Source organism: Anabrus simplex, chromosome 1 (genome assembly GCF_040414725.1).
Source record: "Anabrus simplex isolate iqAnaSimp1 chromosome 1, ASM4041472v1, whole genome shotgun sequence".
In the NCBI taxonomy this organism is placed as follows: Eukaryota; Metazoa; Arthropoda; class Insecta; order Orthoptera; family Tettigoniidae; genus Anabrus; species Anabrus simplex.
In genome coordinates, this window is record NC_090265.1 from 963,111,828 (window position 1) to 963,133,333 (window position 21,506).

General features: G+C 37.1%; 1 protein-coding gene across 3 annotated transcripts in view; it reads right to left on the reverse strand.

Annotated features, from left to right (window-relative positions):
* Positions 1–443: 443 nt before the first annotated feature.
* Prp18 (pre-mRNA processing factor 18) overlaps positions 444–21,506 on the reverse strand; it is a 103,404-nt gene continuing 82,341 nt past the window's right edge. Inside the window, exons 6-8 of one of the 3 annotated variants that reach the window (XR_010858565.2) lie at positions 7,953–8,015; positions 4,577–4,664; positions 444–904 (exon numbers count right to left, since the gene is read on the reverse strand). Coding sequence is in view for 1 of the 3 variants with exons in the window: in XM_067136767.2 (XP_066992868.2) it covers positions 7,773–8,015 (243 nt within the window). In the remaining 2 variants the exon portion in view is untranslated. Of the gene's footprint in view, positions 905–4,576; positions 4,665–7,729; positions 8,016–21,506 lie in introns of those variants that run through there. The other 2 variants (XR_010858564.2, XM_067136767.2) reach the window with 2 other exon arrangements.

Sequence of the window (21,506 nt, forward strand, 5' to 3'; positions counted from 1 at the left end):
ATGTGCGGCACAGTTTGCACCCGCGACTCCACAGGTATGGGAAAAACTGTATAAAAAGAAGAAGAAGAAGAGTTATGCCTGTACAAAATTCATCATGACACCACTCCTAGAACCAAATACACCCGGTGAACACTGCTCATGCAAAAACTCACACTGTTGTGGAACGCACTCTTGAAGTGTGGAAAAAAAAAATTCCAAATCCTTAAAAAGGAAATGCGCTTCACACCTACACCATGCGGCAACGCAATAATAGCTAAAGCAGTCCTCCACAATTTTACTCTGGATGGAGGCGATCTGTATGAAGAAAGAGACAACGGAAACATTCAATTTGTGAATCACGAAGAAAATATAGCAGGAAATGCCATTTGGTGAGCTATTATAAATGATTACTTTTAATTTTTCCAGATTCCTTTGTAAAAATTAGGCTGTGAATAAAGACAGTATTATGAGAAATCTTTATTCTAAATTAAACTACATAAAATGTGATCTAAATAAAAGGACAACAATATTTAAACTGTAAATAAACATATTTTATAATAAATTACTGACAAAAATGGTTACCGGTATAGGGGGAAAATAGTTACACATTGTTCGAAACTTCAATCTGCCGTTTCCGATACAATTTCACATACTTCACTCGCGTGATCTACGTAAGTCACAAGTTGACAGAGTGTTCTGCGGGCATTGAACATATTTTGTTCTTTAATAGTTCTAACATGTTCATTTTCATATTGTGTACTACGGTATTTCTTGCATTTCTTTCTGTTTCATAATCGACATCATCATTTCGTGCTCTATGTGAAGGAAGTCCAGATGCATCTGATGTAGCTCTTCATACCGTTTATGTATATCTGATTGTCCTGCCTGCTACGGCGTCTCCTAATTTTCTCAGTACTTCCAAGATCTGTAATACAACAAAATACAGTATACAGTATGTGTCTTTACCATAGTATAGCCATAAGAATTTCAGCACGTACACCTGGAGGTTTATAAACAATTTTAACAATATTTTCTTACTGTATAAGAGTTAATTTTACACTTGCCAACTTTCAGACTTCCAGCAGTATCAGTGATAGAGATTTCAGCATCATGATCCACCAGAATGTCTCGACTTGGGCCTACTACATTATCAATATCAAGATCACCAGCATAAGTGTAATCAGCTCCATGTACAGGCCTATTACTGTTGTTGTCTTCCATGTGATTAGCTGCTATCGCACCATCGCCATAAACTGAATTAATACCATCGAACACCAGGGGCATTATTTCAATAATTATATTTGATACATCATCAATATGCGTTGTCTGTGGACCACCACCAATTCTAATTTTTTCCCGTGTGTCTATGGCTTTCTGCTTTCTAGCCTTTGCTTTTTAGTCCTTCCACAGAATTTTAAGTTGCTCATCACTGCGTTTTCCGTCACTTGAAGGACTGAATTCTTCTGTCATGGCTTTCCATTAATTTCTTTTCTTATCCAGGATCTTTACATCGTGTTTCTTACACTCTATATCCTTTGCATAAATCTTCATTATCTCCACTAACAAGCATTTATCTTTTTTGCTCAAGTTTTTCCCCCATTTCCTATCACACATAACCTTATACATTTAGATTTCTTTAAAGAAGACATGCAAACACTACAACACTCTGTGAGTAATGAACGCTACTTCTATAGTAGTAACTCGAAGAGTAAATTGTACTTCAGCTCTCCGAAGATACTTCCAGAGTAAATAACTCCCGTAGTAGTTTACTTCTGTAGTATGGACTTCTTTTGATCATGAAATGTCATCTAAAGTTGAAGAAAATAAAGAAAGGAATGCAAGAAGATCAGACCTAGATAAGCTGAAAGAAAATAGAGTCAAGGATTGTGTCAAGGAACATCTTGCACAGGGAAAATGAAAAGGCTGAGTGAAACACAATAGATGGAGAGTGGACAGTTGTGAATGAGATCTGTAGGGCTGTTGAAGAAAGTTAGGAATAAAGGTAAGATTAAGTAATAATGAGTGGATAACTTGATAGATATAAGTAAGACCTGATTGATGAATGGCGAAAATAGAAGAATGCAAAAAAAATGAGGAGGGCAGAAAAGAATTAAGGCAATTAAAGAATAAAGTAGATGGAAAGTACAGGTCAGCTAAGGAAGAATGGCTAAAAGAGAAGTGCTAGGATGTTGAAGGTTGTATGGTAATAGGAAAATACAGGAAAATCAAGGAACCCTTTGGAGAAAGTAAAACTAAGTGTGTGAATATTAAGAGCTCAGATGGCAAACCACTTTAAGGGAAAGAAGACAAGGCAGAAAGATGGCAGGAACATATTCAACAATTGTATCAAGGAAAAGAGGTAAATGAAAAGGTTCTGGAACATGAAGAAACTGTTGATGGTGATGAAATGGGAGACCCAATTTTGAGGTCAGAATTTGACGGAGCCTTGAGAGACCTAAACAGGAACAAGGCACCTGGGATTGATGAATATGCTCAGAATTACTGACTGCCTTAGGAGAAACCAGCATGGTGAGGTTATTCCATTTAGTGTGTAAGATATACGATACAGGAGAAGTGCTGTCCAATTTTAGACAGAATGTTATTATACCTATTCCCAGGAAATCAGTGACAAGTATGAAAATTACTGCACCATTATATATTATTTACAGAAGAATGGAAAGACAAGTTGAAGCTGAGTTAGAAGAAGACCAGTTTGGCTTCAGAAGAGATTTAGGAACATGTGAAGGCGATCCTAACTTTATGTCTGATCTTAGAGGATTGAATAAAGAAAAGCCTACGTACATAGAATTTGTAAATCTAGAAAAAGTATTCGATGTTGATTGGACCAAGCTATTTGAGATTTTGAAGGTGATTGGGATTAGATACCAAGAAAGGATTATCTACAATCTGTACAAAAATCAGTCTGCAGTGATAAGAATCAAAGGCTATGAAAAAGCAGCAGCAATCCAGGAAGGAGCGAGGCAAGGCTGAAGTTTGTCCCCTCTCCTTTTCAATGTTTACATAGAACAGGTGATAAAGGGAAACAGGAATTTGGAAAAGGAACCACAATCCAAGGAGAGAAGATCAAAACTCTGAGATTAGCTGATGACATTGTTATTCTGTCTGAGTCTGCAGAAGATCTGGAGAAGTTGCTGAATGGTATGGACACAGTCTTGGTGAAGGAGTACAAGATGAAAATAATTAAATCCAAAATCAAGGTAATGGAGAGCAGTCAAATGAAGTCTGGTGATGCAGGAAATATTAGATTAGGAAATGTAGTTTTAAAGTAGACAAATATTATTACATGGGTAGTGAATAACAAACAATGGCAGAAGTAAGGACGACATAAAATGCACGTCAGCACAAACAAGGAAAGCCTTCCTTAAAAAATAATAAAAAAAAAAAAAAAAAAAAAAAATATTGCTCACTTCGAACATTGATATAGGAATTAGAAATATGTTTTTGAAGATTTTCATCCGGAGTGTGCACTGTATGGAAGTGAAACAAGGATGATAACGAGCTCAGAAAGAGAACTGAAGCCTTTGAAATGTGGCATTACAGAAGAATGCTGAAGGCAAGATATGTAAATCGAATCACAAATGAAGAGATACTAAAATGAATTGGTGAGAGGAGAATGATATGGTGAAATTTGACCAGAAGAGGAGACAGAATGATAGGGCACATCTTAAGACACCAGTATACGAAGGTATGAATATGGCGAACAGATTTAGAGTATATGTAAGATGCAGTAGTTATGTAGAAATTAAAAGGTCAGCACAGGCTAGGGTGGCATGGAGAGCTGCATCAAACCAATCTATTGACTGATGACCCAAACAAACACAGCCCAGTACTTGGCTTTCTTTCATACCGGAAGGAAGAGATCAAATCAAGATCAGCAACAGAGAGCAGAGTGGCAAGTACATCACAAGAAGTTGCTGACAGGGAATCCACATCAGGACTACTTGGTATGAGAACTGGAAAAGATGCAAAGGAAAACAGCACGATTCGTTCTGTGTGATTTCTGACTAAAGGAGTAGTGTTATGAAAATGTTGCAAGCTCTGGGCTGGGAAAATTTGGGAGTAAGGAGACAAGTTGCTCAATTAAGTGGTATGTTCTGAGCTGTCAGTGGAGTGATGACGTGGAATGTCATTAGTAGATGAATAAGCTTGAGCGGAGCTTTTAAATGGAGGAGAGATTGTAACTCAAAGATAAAGCTGGAATGCATGATGACAAATTGGGGCATTGGGGTATGGGATTGGAATAATTCACCAAGGGAATTGTTTAATAATTTTCCAAGTTCTTTGAAAATATTTTTAAAAAAGCTAGTTAAACAATGGATAGGGAATCTGCCACCTGGATGATAGCCCTAAATAAAGATGCTTGATTGATTGATTGACTGAGGCATGTGCACTTATGTGCCTCAAAATTGGGGGGGGGGAATATGAAGGGTGGACAAAAGTGTAATCATGCACATCTAAGAGAGTCACCTGTCAACGACGGGGTACTACAGCTAGTTGAATGATAAAATTGCTTCCTGCTGTTGGCTGATTAAATACAGACTGCTAAAATCTGATGGCTGTAAATGTTTTGACGTACCTTACTTTTCTTCAGTTTCTCAGGACCATATTTATTGAATAAAGTGTCTAAATCTGCCCTTCGGCTTTAAAGAACCCCCTCAGCACAACTGTAAGAACAGAATACAAGATCAACAACAGATAATCAGAGCTTATGAACTAACAACAAACTAAAGCTGAAATTATTTCTAATAAGGACATTATTATTTTTCTTTATCTCACGGAAACAGAAAAAATGATACATACATTGCCATTGATATTCCTTACAAAAATAAACTCGACACAAATTAATATTAAAAAAATAAAACAGCGCTAGTAATCATACGGGCAGCAATCGTTATTCTGATCACAAAACTGTTGCTTCAGCAGGGACCACTTGGGGCGATAGTAGTAGTTGCCATCTGTTTCAGCCCGCACTGTCCGCTATTGGCTTTATACAGTACTTGTGAAGAGTTCATCTCTGTAAAGATGAAAGTGTATTAAGTTTCCTTTTGTATTTTCATATTTACCTCTGTCTTTCTGTCTCTTTCCTCCTTCCACATTGTCCTCAGATTGCATTTATCTTTAAATATATTACTATTTTCCATTCTATGCCCAATACTGTGTACAGAGTGTCAAGTGCTGTATGGCCACTACTGGCCTTGCAAATCCACATCCATAACAGTCACTTGTATAGGGAATAAAGATACACTGAATTTGCTATGCAAGTAACTTCAGCAAGTATTCTTAACAAAATCCTCCTAACAGGGGAGGGGCACGTACTGGGGAATCACGGATCTTAACATAAATTTTGCACACACATTAAATGAGCCAAGAATAACACAACGGCCAAAACATTTATTTCAGAAATTAAGTTACGTGACCTACAGAAAACATTAAAATTCTCTCGTTTGAATTGGCGTGTTTGGCAATGCAGGACCACAATGGGTGCTGGGTTGATTCATCGAGGGACCGTGCCACTGATCTTTTCTATTCCATTATTAATTGCATAATACATTGCAAAAATGAAGCAGCGGCATTAAGAGAAATATTTTACTTCCTGCATTGATTGTGGGTTAATAAAGGCAATAGAATAAGATCGTTATGGTGAAAATAAAAGTTAGTCATTATAACAAGAGATGTTACATACAAAAGCAAGTTACTCATTATAGTTTCTGCAACAATGATGCTCGTAGTAGAAATGTTGAAACCACACCTAACGAAGCAAGGATAAGGGCAAGTGGAACATTTTATCACTGCTGTCTAAACAATATTGCACAGGATGCTCAAAGACTCCTGAGTTTTTGGACAAATACTGGCTTCGGTACCAGGCGTATTGCCACATGGGACGAAAATGAGGAGATAACAGTTGGTGGGATGTCAGAGATTGAATTTTCAAGATGGTGTTTCTCTGCACCAAAACAATATCCAAATTCAATAATCGAACAGTGTCAGATAATCTATGTACAAAGCTTTTCCGTACTCTAAACCCGTATACATCTAGTGGTAAGCTGTGGCACCACGAGTGATCATAATCAGCTGTACGGTATCTTCATTTTGTATAGATTCATGTCCAGAAAAGGAATCCATAATGAGTGCAACTTTACCAGATGGTATATTTTGCTTGAATACGCCATTAAACCATTTGCTCACTTGTGTACATCCCATTTTTCCAGATTTATTGTAACCAACATGAATACTTTCATGTGAAAACATGTTCTTTTCCACAGTTTACCAACACACCTTGCGACTCTCTTAAAGTGACACATAAAGGCCCCATAAGTTTGCAAATTTCAGTAACTGTCGGCATTATGGTGTGGACACCACAGATTGTACTGCGGCAGTAACTGATTTTTCCCCCCTTTTAAAGTCAATGTCCTTCCCGTCCACATCTCCAGGCTGAACCTACTCAATCACTGTTACACATGTTTTCGAAGCCGTAGGACTCTAACAAATTTAACTTATTCTATGAATATTTCTGCTACTGCCATGGTTTCTACTGTACTTCCTTGTGAAACTTCTTTTTCGTCATTACAGACGTTATTTCCGTGACACAATACCATTGTGCTTCTTAAAGTTACGTACCCACGTGTGGCATGCTTTAAACCCCAGACATTGCTTTGGATGGTCACATCATGAATTATTTAATTATTTTAATGGAAAAAATCAAGTTTGTTTCTGACAGTACGTGCTATTGCCCTCAATTGGTTGCGGTGCGTTCCACTGTTCTTTACATGCTTTTTTCCACAAATATAATTTTTTTTTCTTTTGACACGATGAAACATTTTTTTTCACCGACGAAAACAAAAGCGGTCCCCTCTTACCACTTCTCCAATACAGAACAGTCTTCCTTTTAGTCAATGTTCTTAAGTATTACCTGATTGGCTATCACCTTTTGCCAAATATTCGTCATTGGAATCGTTTGCTTCAGGAACAGGTGACTTGTCATTTGAGGCAAAAGTGACACGACATACTGTCTATGTAAACGTCATTCATTTCGAAGCGGCTTCTGATGATACCTGTAAATATCAGTACGTAAAAAGTTACACATGCTTTGAAACAGATGCAAACCAACAAATAATCAGACCCAAAAACATACCAGCAATAGCATCCAGCACATCATGTTCTTGAAATTTGATAGGCTTAATATCATATGTACCATATTTTTCTACCAACGCAAAAATACCTTTGTCTATGTTGATTACCATTATACCAACAACAACCATCTGTCCCATATGACAACTATATAGGTATGTCAGTGTGGCCTTAACTCAGCTGTTGGACACTGTGAGTTGCGGGTAGGGTATGGAGTAGCGGCCTCTCGACGAGTGAACCCAGCATGTTGTGCAGTACTGAGTAGCCTAGTGCGCTAATTCAAACATACGAACTATAACGCCTTTTGTAGATCATACCAGTTTATTTCTGAAAGAGGTATTTTGGCCATTGTATTGTTCTTGGCTTACGTAAGTGTGTGCAAAATTAAGATCGATGATTCCCTGGTAAGTGCCCTTGCCTTGTAAGAGGAGCAATTAATTCTTATTTACAGGTACAAGTATCACAATGTACATGAAAATGGTTTCTTACTAAGTACTGTGCAGTAACAACGGCAGATCAATTTCTGCCTCATCATACAATTTTATGGTAAACCTCTTCAGACAGAACACACTAATCAACTTATTCTTTTAATATTCACATATTTACATATAAATATAGTCTCAACCAGTCTGCAGCTGGCAGTATTACGACTGGGTTCTAGTATATTCCACACATCTTGACGGATCTGTTGGAAAGTACTCTTGGCATTTTGTCATCAACCTCTTCAAACCCTGAAGATACTTTCTCTGAGTTTCATCATTCATGACATGAGCAACATTCTTAGAAAAAATTTTCTCTCGTCCTGTTCGAGCATGAATACCCACCATTGTCACGCCAATGGGCCAGGGAGCATTTCCTATGGCCATCTGTAGATATGAATCACTCGCCTGCAAAGAAAAACATGCATGACAGACTATATAAGCACAAAAACATGATTCCTAAAGAACAAACAACTGTAGATAAATTAATGCTAAGGAAAAGTAAAGAAAAAGCTAAAAATGACAGAATAAATAATTTTCTAAGTGAAAGAGCTAAATATCACAGTCATTGAAAGAGTACATATCGCCCAGAAATTAGGGTTTTGAGCTAGGATTAGAAAAAAAAGAGAAGTCCCAAAAAGCTGAGGAGAAAAAAAAAAAGAGGTCACAAAAAGCGGAGAAATGAAAGACAATCTTCAACCCCTATAATTAGGAATAATGGAAAAGAACAAATAAGTAACAAATCAAATCATACAAAGAAAATAATATGCAATAGGATAAACACAATGACAGGTCAGCATCGGAAGATGGAGCTACAGAAAGAAGAGAAGAGGACAAACATGAAGGGGGCAAGAACAATCTCCACATATTCATTCATTGCTGTCACCAAACGCATAGGGTTTCTCCTCATCAATCCCAATTATTCTACATTAATTTCTCCTCTGCCCCCAACAAACTTGTTTCTGCTTCCTAGGTTCATCAAGAGGGCAGATTTCAACACTCATCGTGGGGCTATTTCGACACCTTCATTTTTTCTCTCTTCAGTCTTCTTGTATTTATCTGCTTTTCTTCTTGTACCTCACTTCATACATCAAGACTCCTGACCAATTGGTTGTGCACTCTTATTCTACCAGTGTGGCAGCCACTCCAGACCCTCCTGGAACCATGTTTCTGAAGTACATCACACTCATGCTAAGACAGCTGCTTTTAGGTCTTTGAAGTCTGCAAACTTTTGTCTGTGCAGAGGTGTCTTTATTCCAGAAACAGATGATTATCAAAAGGGGCTAAGTTGGAAAAATTAAGTAGATGAGCTAGCATGTGGAACCCTACTTTGGCAATTTTAAAGGGCATTTCCACATACCACATTGCTACATACCGGGCTCCAACCAGTCAATGAGGATGATGCATTCCGTGTCCCAAAAGACCATGGCCAAGTGCTCGTCACTGAGAGCGCTGTCTGCAGTTTCTTCAAGGGTGGGCTGCTTTTATGCTTCCACTGTATTGATTGGCATTTGCCCTCTAGTTCATGATAACTGAGCCACGTCTCATCTCTAGTCACCACCCTTGACTTGGATCTTACTTGTGACACTACAGGTAATAGTTGCTCACATTCAAACAAGCTTGTCTTTGCTTTTCAGTCAGGCATCTGGGAACCCAACAGGAGGACAACTTCTCCACCTGTAGGTGCTTGTGCACAGTATATTGCCAGCACCTTCTGGTGAGTCCAATGGCCATCTCAATGTCTATGAATGTGATGTACTTGTTGTCGAGGATGACTTGCTCCACTCCTGCTACAATGGTTGATGAAAAAATGAAATGGTGTATGGCTTTTAGCGCCGGGAGTGTCCGAGGACAAGTTTGGCTCGCCAGATGCAGGTCTTTTCATTTGACTCGTGATGAAATGATGAAGACGACACATACACCCAGTCCCCGTGCCAGCAAAATGAACCAATTATGGTTAAAATTCCCGACCCTGCCGGGAATCAAATCCGGGACCGCTGTGACCAAAGGCCAGCACGCTAACCATTTAGCTATGGAGCCGGACATAATGGTTGATGTTCAGCATTCTCTCCAACCTTCAATTCAGTTAAACATTTTAAAATATAATTTTTTTTTATTGTTGGCTTTACGTTGCACCGACACAGATAGGTTTTATGGCGATCTTGGGACTGGAAAAGGCTAGGAGTGGGAAGGAAGCAGCCATGGCCTTAATTAGGGTACAGCCCCAGCATTTGCCTGGTGTGAGAATAGGAAACTACAGAAAAACATCTTCAGGGCTGCCGACAGTGGGGTCAAGATTAAGCATCATCCATGACAATATAACAAATTGTATGCATTGAAAGGTCAAAAATTCTCTACTTTAATTAGACAGAGTCAATGTGGACACCTAATAATGAAGTTTATCAGGTGTAATTCAGCCAACCAGGCAAAAAAATCTAATACCTTCTTAAATATGAAGATAAAAGTATCTAAAATTGGAAGAGAGACATTTTTTTGAAACAATGTTTAAATAAAAAATCTCTAAACTCAGTACAGAAGAAACCTTACATTTCAAAATGGCATAAAGCAAAACAAGAAAAAAACTAATACCATTTAGCTAAAAAATTAAATTAAATTCGCATATAGGAAAAAAGCAATATTAAATTCAATTCTATATGATGAATGCCCACTTAAGTGCCACTTCCCAGTTGGTCTCTCTACAACAGGACTCGTTTCAAAAATACACTCAGACCGAACTTCAAAAAACATTAGCCACTAAACAGGAAACATTAGATAAGAAACTAAATAAGCTTAGATCTGAAAAAACTAAAAATTCCCCTAAAATTGATCAAATTCAAATAGTTTCAAATGTGAACAATCATTTCACCCACCTCTAAAAAATTTAACTAATGTAAATTTTGAAGATAAAGAGTTACACATACTTCAAGGTCCAAAACACAACTGGTTAGGTCCATATAAACAAAAAGAATATATTACCACCATTGCTGAAATAGAACAAACCATTGCAAAAATGCCTAAAGAAAAACAAGATGAAATTAGATAGGCCTATGACATTAAAAAAAACTTCCAGAACTATTTAAAAATCTAACATCAAGTTCAACTACACCTTTTACTAGAACAACTACCAAACTAAAAAAAAGAAAATCAACTAATAGTCTTAGAAGCAGACAAAGGTAACATTATGGTAATTATGCACAAAAATGAATATGTAGAGAAAACTGAATCATTTTTCTCAGATAGTACATTCACAACAATTAATAAAGACCCTACCAACACAATTCAGAAAAAACTAAAACAAATTTTGAAAAACATAAGCTTTATCTTAAATAACAGCGAGATATCTAAGCTCACAGTCATGAATTTTAGATTACTAAAAGCAAGATCTCACCCTAAAATACATAAAGAAGGTATACCAATTAGACCAATAATTCATTTTAAAAATAGTCCAACATATAACATATCACAATTTATCCATACATTTCTTAAAAAACATTAGACTTTTCACAGCAGTCAAAAAACTATCAAATTTTGTAATGCCACAAAAAACACAGAACTACAATTCTCATATACTATCAATTCATATGACATCAAAAATATGTATTCAAACATGCAAGATGAAGATACAATTACAGTATAAGTCCACTATAGCGAGAACTCCGTTTTAACGACAGTTCTTTTCTGTCCCCTGAAAATCCCTAACTTTTGTACTATCCTTCGGTTATTGCGAGAACCCAATCACTGATTCATCCGTTATTACAAGTGATTAAACGTGCGTTATATTTCCGTTATCGATATTCACTCCAGCGATTATATTGAATGCGGTTAGCTTTCTCGCTATGTGCACTAGTGAACACTCTCGTCGACATTTGAACTGTAATGTAATACTCGTCTACTGGTGTTCTGTAAACACAATTCAAAATGAAAGAGAACATGTTTCCGTAATAAATGCACAAATAACATAGCAGATAGCAGTAGTTAACTCGTTAGAAATTGAAGGCTAAAATAAACGATTGTGTAATTTTAATGCTATGTATTGAAATAAAGTAAGAATGTGATACACCTCAAAATACAGTGCAGAGTGAATGACTGATTCAGAGGTTAGTTTATTCAGTAAAACCTCAATGGGATGTTTCTGCAGGGGAAAGAGAATGTGTTAAGCAAGAAAATGCACTGTTGAATACACGAATAAAAACTATCCACATGTAAACACTTGATTTGGGTTTTTTTCCTTTCTCGATATGCACGTATTTTATGTCCTGTATTTATGGGTACTGTGAAAGATATAGACTGTCTACCGTTTCTGTGAAGATGAGATGAGAGTATTAAAAGACGAGAAAAAGATGGAAAAACAAATACGAAAACCTTTTCCTCTGGGGATTATTAAATAACAGCAGTGTATTACAAGGTGTGTAAAACACCAAACAGAAAAAAAAAAAAAGCTTGCACTGGGACTCATAAAAAGATCAGCGCATTATTGCAGATCTACACACTCTTTCTAAAATAAATGTCAGCTGAAGCCTCACACTTCAGACCAATGGGTTATCATATATTTTTTCTGGCAATGAATTATTTGGAGGTTAAACTTGGCCATGTGCCAGAGAACTTCAATGTGACAACACTTTGATCGACTACAGTTGAAACTCGAAGGTGCAAGTTTCAACATATGCATAACCGTTGAAAGATACGGATGACTGTCAACTTACCGGATTTTAATTTCATCTTCATTAGTCAACGATTTCACGGCTTTTTCAGTATCTGTGCCACAAGACAAATATGTACCATGCTAGTGAATTTCACACGATTATGTTCCTAATCTGTACGTATGGTATCACGCGACAAATATTCGCTACCCTTCACTGTATCACTCAACACAGAATAAATTTCTAACTTCTGAATGGAATGCGAAATGCAAGCACAAACAGTCTTACTGAGTTATTCAGCAATGTCAGTAAAAAACCTGAAAGCAAAATTGAACTTTCCTGAGGCAAATGGCTTGCTTCCCAAAGGTGTAAATTACCCTATAAATTTCAGGAATTCAAGGCCATTTCCCATTTTCGTGCACTCTTCCCAACTTGCCTCCTGCGATGAGGGCTCTACTCTGCGTTGGAAATCATGTTCCTTTCACAAGGGATGACAAAGAACATTTTCAGGGCTAGGAAAAATGCGATCATTTTAAATGGTAATAGTAAATATTTGTGGCACAATGTGACGTATTAGATTTAATACGACGTGAAGTGGGACTTTGAATTTACAAGGTGCTAAGCAAGAAATTGTCGTAATGAGGAACGTATAAACGAGGTTTCACTGTATTATATAACATCCGGTAAAATTCCGGAAAGGCTATTCCCATGTAAATTTACAGCAAAAAAGGTTATCATTGCTCTACTGTCCGACTCGTTGGCTGAATGGTCAGCATACTGGCCTTCGGTTCAGAGGGTCCCGGGTTCGATTCCCGGCCAGGTCGGGAATTTTAACCTTCATTGGTTAATTCCAATGGCCCGGGGGCTGGGTGTTTGTGCTGTCCCCAACATCCCTGCAACTCACACACCACACATAACACTATCCTCCACCACAATAACACGCAGTTGCCTACACGTGGTAAACGCCGCCCACCCTCATTGGAGTGTGTGCCTTACAAGGGCTGCACTCGGCTAGAAACAGCCACATGAAATTATTATTATTATTATTATTATTATTATTATTATTGCTCTACTGGGGCTTGAAATATTTTCATGATTCACATGAGATTAAGTTGGTTTAGGTGACGCTGTTTGAATAAGAAAACTGAAACGACTGTGACAGACGTCACTGCAGTGATACTACTCCAGCATTTTAGAATGAAATTGAACACAAGCTTTCACGTTTCTGAATTTAAAAAATAACTAACGAGTAAACTGTAGAATGAAAATATGCGAAAATGAAAGTGTTGAACAAACAAATTTTCGCTGCATACCAATTTTGATGTGTATGCGCATTATAGCAGAATTTTACAAAAATCAGATGTAACGACAATCTGCTATAGCCAGTAAATGTTTCGCCCTTATGAATTCTCGGTATAACAAGACTTCCACTGTAATTTAATTAGGACAAATCTAACATAAAAAACAAAGTGAGTAAAATAGATATAGAAGAATTCATAACTATCATGGAATTTACACAGAACAACTACTTTTCATTTAATAACAAAATCTATCAACCAAAAAGGTCTACAATGGGACCTCCCATATCAGATATTTTAGCAGAAATATACATTGATCAAGAAAAACAAAATCCTAAACAATATAAAAGGAATCGTGATTTGTTGATGCCGGGCTGAATGGCTCAGACGGTTGATGTGCTGGCCTTCTGACCCCAACGTGGCAGGTTAGATCCTGGCTCAGTCCGGTGGTATTTGAAGGTACTCAAATAAATCAGCCTCATGTCAGTAATTTACTGGCACGTAAAAGAACTCCTGCGGGACAAAATTCTGGCACCTCGGCGTCTCCGAAAACCGAAAAAAAATAGTAAGTGGAATGTAAAACCAATAACATTATTATTATTTATTATTAGATTTGTTAATGACATTTTCCTAGTAACAGACCAAGAAACTAAAAACAATTATTTAATACTAGATCAGCTAAATGAAATAGACCCCTACATAAAATTTACATTAGAAGCAGAACACACCAAACGAGTTGGCCGTGTGGTTAGGGGCACGTGGCTGTGAACTTGCATTTGGGAGATAGTGGATTCTAACCCCACTGTTGGCAACCCTGAAGATGGTATTTCCGTGGTTTCCCATTTTCACACCAGGCACCTGGCCAGCCGCTGTATCACGGCAGCCACAACTGCTTCCTTCCCACTCCTAGCCGTTTATCCCATACCCACCATAAGACCTATATGTGTCAGTGTGACATAAAGCAACTAACAAAAAAAAAAAGCAGAACATGATCAAAAACTAAATGTTTTAGACCTTACAGCAGAAAGGAACAAAGATCACTTGACACACAAAATTTATAGAAAACCAACCCAAACTACTAATACCATACGCAAAGATTCACACCATCCACGAATTCATAGAAGAGGTACTTTCCACAATATGATTAATAGAGCCTATAATATACCTATGTCACAGGAAGACCTCAAAAGAGAAATAAATGCTATTTATAAAATAGCTACTGATAATGGTTACACTATAAATGACATAGACAAAATAATCAACAAAATAAAAAAATTGCCGCAAAGAAAACTTACGAAAGAAAATAAGAATAAGAACTTTGCAACATTCACCTTTAATAATATTTATCAAATCACTAATATCTTCAAAAACCATAACTATGAAATAGCATTCCAAACAAATAACAACAACAGTCAAATAACATACAATCACCATGCAGTAGAAGTCTGCTATAGCGAGAAATCAGTTATAACGACAGTTTTTTTCTGTCCCTTGAAAATCCTTATTTTAAACTGTGTGTTATCCTTCGGTCACAGCGAGAACCATATCACTGATGCATCTGTTATTACGGGTGATTAAGCGTGCATAATTTTTCCATTATTAATATTTATGCACTCTAGCGATTATATTGAATGTGATCGACCATCTTTGGTATAGGATTTCCGCTATGTGCACTAGCGAACACTCTCGTTGACATTTAAACTCAAAGGCGATATCAGAGTCGATTGGTAATACTCGTCAACTGGTGTTCTATAAGCACAATTCGAATTGAAAGAGAACATGTTTCTGTAATAAATGCGTAAATAACGTGGCTAGCAGTAGTTGACTCGTTAGAAATAAAGGCTAAAGTAAACGATCAGTTAATTTTAAAACTATGTACTGAAATTAAGCAAGAATGTGATACACCTCAAATTATGGCACAGAGTGGATGACTGATTTTGGAGGTTAGTTTATTCAGTAAAACCTTGTTAGGTGTTTCTGCAGGGGTATTGTACTTTTGAATACATGAAGAAAAACTATCCAACACGAATATGTAAACACTTGATATGTTTTTTTTCCGACATGTGTCCATTTTACATTGTGTATGCACGGGTAAATCTGCGATTTCTAAAGATGTGATGAGAGTATTAAAAGACGTGAAAAAGACGAGAGAACAAATATGAAACCCTTTTCCACTTCGGCTTATTAAATAAAAATAGTGTATTCAAAGATGTGTGAAACACCTGACAACACATATAAAAAAGTTTGTGGTGGGGCCCCATAAAAGTTGATGTATTCACAAAGACACACACAAAATGCTGTCAACTTGTGTACACAGATTTATTTACAAATTAATGCAAATAACCTGAATCACTGCCGTCACAACGAAACACTTCACTCCGTAAACATCAACAAGCCACCATTTCTAACAACTGCCTATCATGATCTTACGTGGAGACTGCAACCATTGCATGTAAACTACCAACTTTACTAAACCAATTCATATACTTCAAACACTCGCTAGCACAGCGCATGTCTGATCAGAACAACTCCTGTTAAACCATGACTCTTACTAAACAAAAACTCGTCTCTACCATTAACATCGCCTCCTTATATAGGTGCCTGGACAGCCTTCTAGAAAGATAAGTTACAAAAATAATTTCACGTAAATTCTCGAGTGCCTAACAACATGGTTATAATGTACAGAATATTCTACCATTATCTTGTCTGATCTAGTGCCATTCTGGATGTTACAGTGTGTTACACAATTCTGTAATGGATTACAAATCATATATACAGGTAATAAAAAATACACGGATTCTTACATTAATTGAACTCATATAAATGTCTATATATAGTACATGTTTCATGAAATAGCCACACAAACACTGCGATCATTCGATTACATACATAATAATACTAAATGGATGTAAACACTTCATAGCGATACATTACAAGCAATAATAATAATAATAATAATAATAATAATAATAATAATAATAATAATAATAATAATAATAATAATAATAATAATAATAACAATAACAATAACAACAACAATTCGAGCTCGATACTTGCATTATTTACTCATGGGTAAGAGAATAATGTTTTCAAGTTATATCAGTTTATCACACTTGTGTCAAAGTATCAGCGCATTATTGCAGATCACACACTTCCTAAACAAATGTCTGCTGAAGCTTTATATTTCACACCAGTGGGTTAAACATTGTTATCTGGTCACACTCTTTCATCATGAATTTCGAGGTTAAACTAGGCCATGTGCGAGAGAAATGACTCTGACCATCATCTTGAATGCGACAACACGTTGATCGACTCGAGTCTAAATTAGAAGATGCGGGTTTCAACTTACACGCCACAGTTGAAATATGCGGATGCCTGTCCACTTCGTGGATTTTGTCTTCATTAGTAAGCAATTTCAAGACTTTTTCAGTATCTATAACTGGGCTACCACAAGAAAAATATGCACCACGCCAGTCAACTTCACATGATTTTGTTCCTAATCCTTATGTAGTCTATAATGCAACAAACATTCGCTACACTTCACTGTGTCACTCAACACAGAATACTGTATAATCTCGAATACCACCTGCCACCGAATAAGACCCGCACCCTTATTTTGAAAGAACAATATTTAAAAAAAAGTGAAGTCAAAATTATTTACAATCTTTGCTAACACAGATTAAATCATTAGAAAATACAAATAAAAGTAAACAAACATTTCCAGAACGATATCCAACGAGTTCATTCACCATCATCATCAGTACCAACTTCGGAACTTTCATCACCTTCCCACAAAATGTTGTCATCACTGCCATCCATAGCATTAGAAATGCTACATTTCCTGAAGCTCTTCCGTATGAGGTCTCCAGGGATCGCGATTACGCGACTCGTCAATATCGTATTTCCTACCGGCGGGACGAATTCCAATAATTTCGGCCTCCTGAACTAGGTACTTCAGTTTCTCACTCGCAAAAAAAGATCGCAAACGCTTTGTGGAATTCATGTTCATACTCCGAGAACGTGCGTGAAACTGACGCCAAGAGCGGAAGTAGCGTATACTGATTGCTGGGAAAGCATTGTTGCCAAGCCGCGCCGGCAGTGATGCCCGATTTACACGCATTCAGAAAGATAAATTTCCCAAAATTTTAAATAAGACTTGCACCCAATTTTGGAAACAATATTTTCAAAAAAACAGTGCGGGTGGTATTCAAGATTATACAGTTAATTTCTAACTTCAGAATGGAATGCGAAATACAAACACAAACAGGCTTACTGGGTTATTCAGCAATATCAATGAAAACCGGAAAGCAAAACTGAACTTTCCTAAGGCTAATGGCTTGCTTCCCGAAGCTATAATTTACCCTCTAAATTTCCGGAATTCAAGGCCATTTCCCGGTCACGTGTAACTTTCCCTGACCCGGCTCCTGTGACGAGGGCTCTAATCTGTGTTGAAAATAATGTTCCTTTCACAAGGGATGACAAAGAACAATTTCAGGACTGGGAAAAATGTGATCGTACTGAGCAGTAATAATGAAAATTTGTAACACAATAAGTGAGGTATGTTAAATAGATTTAATACGATGTGAATCAGACATGCTACATATGCGTTCACGTTGTTTCGGAATTAGAAAAATAACTTACGAGTAAGTCGTAATATGGAAATCTGTGAAAACGCAGGTTTTGATAAACGGATTGCCGTTCCATACCTATTTTAATCTGTGTGGGTTTTTCCCCCAACATTTCAAAAATGGGATATAACGACAATCCACTATAGCGAGTACATTTTTTGCCGTTATGAATTCTCGTTATAATGGACTTCTGCTATTGTATTACACAAAACAATAGATATCTAAATTCAGGAATTTATAAAATGAAATGTGCACAATGTGTAACAACCTTCATAGATGAAACCAGAAGGAATTTTATAACACATTATCTTGAACATACAAACAAATTTTTTTTTTTTTTTTCATATTTCTATCATCAGGTCTTTTTATGATTTTTATCATACATGTTTACTACAGTAGATCAAGATTTAACAACCTTACACACCAGATAAAGGTACCCAGATGAACATACTCAAAACTGCTTATATAGAAATAGATCACAAATCAAATCCTAATTTTAACAAAACTGAAATTACAGATAGAACAAACATGTCATACGGTATTTTAGCAATAACATCACAAAATAACACCACGGATAATTTTCTGGCTGATTATTTAAGTAGAAATCCAACTAATATATCCGGAACAGTTCAGATGGAAGAAGATGATGGGATTTTGGTGTGTATATGTGTGCTGAGAACTGACAGATGTAAAGAAGGAAGAAAAAGACTGTTGAAGATAAAAGAAGGGCGGAGTAAGGATGACGAATTGAAAGAAAGAGAGATACTTCCGGGGAATAAGAGGGGAATAATGTGTCCAGAGAGGTTTCTTTTTTTTTTTTTTACGATTTGTTTTACGTGGCGCCGACACAGATAAGTCTTATGACGACGATGGGATAGGAAAGGCCTAGAAGTGGGAAGGAAGCAGCCTTGGCCTTAATTAAGGTACAGCCTGGTTTACCTGGTGTAAAAATGGGAAACCACGGAAAACTATCATCAGGGCTGCCGACAATGGGACTCGAACCCACTGTCTCCCAGATGCAAGCTCACTGCTGCACGCCCCTAACCGCACAGCCAACTCGCCCGGTTGTCCTGAAAGGACATGGTAGGAGAATGGAAAGTGGTTGTACCTAAATCCTTCATAACAGAATGTTCAGACAGACTTGGGCATTTCAGGGCTGGTAAAGTTTTGGGTGCAATTCAAGAGAACTTTATCTGGAAGAACATGGGACAAGATGTCAGGAAGATCATAGGAAGGTGTGATACATGTCAGTGTTTTAAATATCCTAATGGATATTTGGAGGGTCAGTGACAGGTTGTTTTAACAGAGAGTCCTCATGAACTCATTTGTATAGATTTGTACAGGCCGCTGCTAGTCCAGTCCAGGTATGGTTATAAGTATATACGTGGTTATTGATGCCTTTAGCAAATTTGTTAAGTTGTATCCCTTATGAAAAGCTACTGGTCAAGCCTGTGTGAGCAAGATATTGAATAATGACTATGGTAAACCGGCTAAGAACTTATCTGATCATGGATCTCAATTAACCTCTTGAGTGTCGAAAGAGAAGTTGAGCGAGATTGAGGTCAGAGTGTCTTACTCTTCCAAACGTTATCGACAGGGTAATATGCTGAAAGGGTAACGCGTGAGCTCAACTGCATGTTTTGAACATGTATCAGTGAACAGCATAACTCTTGGTTTAGCTACTTGGAGGATGCGGAGCATTTGTGTAACGTGACAAGGCATGACAGTACTGGCATGACCCCAATTGAGCTACAGCCAGATAGGAAGTCTGTGAGAGAGTTGGCAACTGTCTTGAGTCTTTCCACTGGTGAGGAATTACCTAAGGAGGTGGTCATCAAGTTGGCTAGATGCAATCTTCAAGAAGCTAGTGAGAAAAGGAAAAAGCAACAGCGGAAGGAAGGGGATATTTTTAAGGTAGGGGAAGAGGTCTTGTTGAGAGTTCCTCATCTACCTTCTGCAGATCAGAGGGAGATCCACAAATTTTTCAGGTTCTATTAAAACCCATATATCACTGAAAGCAAAATACGTGAATTTGCATACCATCTGGTTAATAATCAGAGGAGGTGGTTGGCACCTACAACATACATAACCTGAAAACTTATGTAAGATGACGGGTAGTGTGTCACAGGGAATAGAAGGAATGTGTTGAATATATTTTTCATATGTCTGACAAACCTGAACTATTAGTTATGCCTGTTGTATTTGTGATTTACTCAATTGTCAGCATGTCAATTATCACAAATCAAGGGGAGGTATTGTAACCATACACAAGTACAATCCCCCGATTTTGGGTTAGGAAATTTTCGTAAAATAATTTGTAATACAAAAGTAGTGAAAATCATGTGATTTTGTAAAGTTAAGATGTAATATTATAATATTATAAGAAGAATTTGTAGTTATGGAATACTGAATATGTATATCATTATATTTTGTATAAATTTCAGTTTAGGTAGGAATCTGTACATATGGTTATAGTGGTGTAGATTGCTCAAAGTTGTGCAACATGGGAAACAGTGACCATATTGGTAAAGATGGAAGTTGGTTGAAAGTGTTGCAACTAGTGGCTTGAAAATCTGCGGTACAGTCAGGAAGTATAAGCGGAAGATTGTAATTCATCAATGTGGATGAACGTGATTTTCGCTAATTTTTGCATCGGTCGCTTGGTAGTTAATCCAGAGGCTCTGATTTTGAACAAGGTTGCGTTGACTGAGCGACGCTTGAAGATGTGTCAGAGAAAGTGTTGCTACCAGTGAACTTTTGAGATGCTACAGCCATGTGGAGCAGGACTATATACTGTATACAAGTGCGCGCGTGAAACAGCGTTCATTAGGGATGCATTACGAGTTTCTCACGAGGTCATTACAAGTTTATTTTCTGTGCAGTCTGTGAAAGACACTACATGGTATTCAGATGGTTGTTCATTCTCTGGAACAATGTACAGTGCGTGGTGGTATATATGTGTAATCTGGAGCTAATGAGTTATTTCACACAGAATGGATTATTGCTATATGAAGCCGTAGACTAAGTGTTCATTGCTCGGTCATTCTTTTATTGATTCAATATGACATTTGTCGTTCATTGATTCTACAATGTGATATTGTTCGAATAGATTCACATACAGTATTTCCCCGCATTTACGTTCCCCCGTCTTTTACAACATTTTTTGTTGGTCCCCTGAGATTTCCTATGCTCACAATGTATTAAAATCCTCAAATTTACGTTTGCAACATTTTATGCTTCCGCCATTTACGCTACGACAGGCTGTTCGAGAGGAAAAAATTTGAGGTAAAATGGCGTCGCAACTAATCTAAAACGCTTTGAGTAACCATGGAA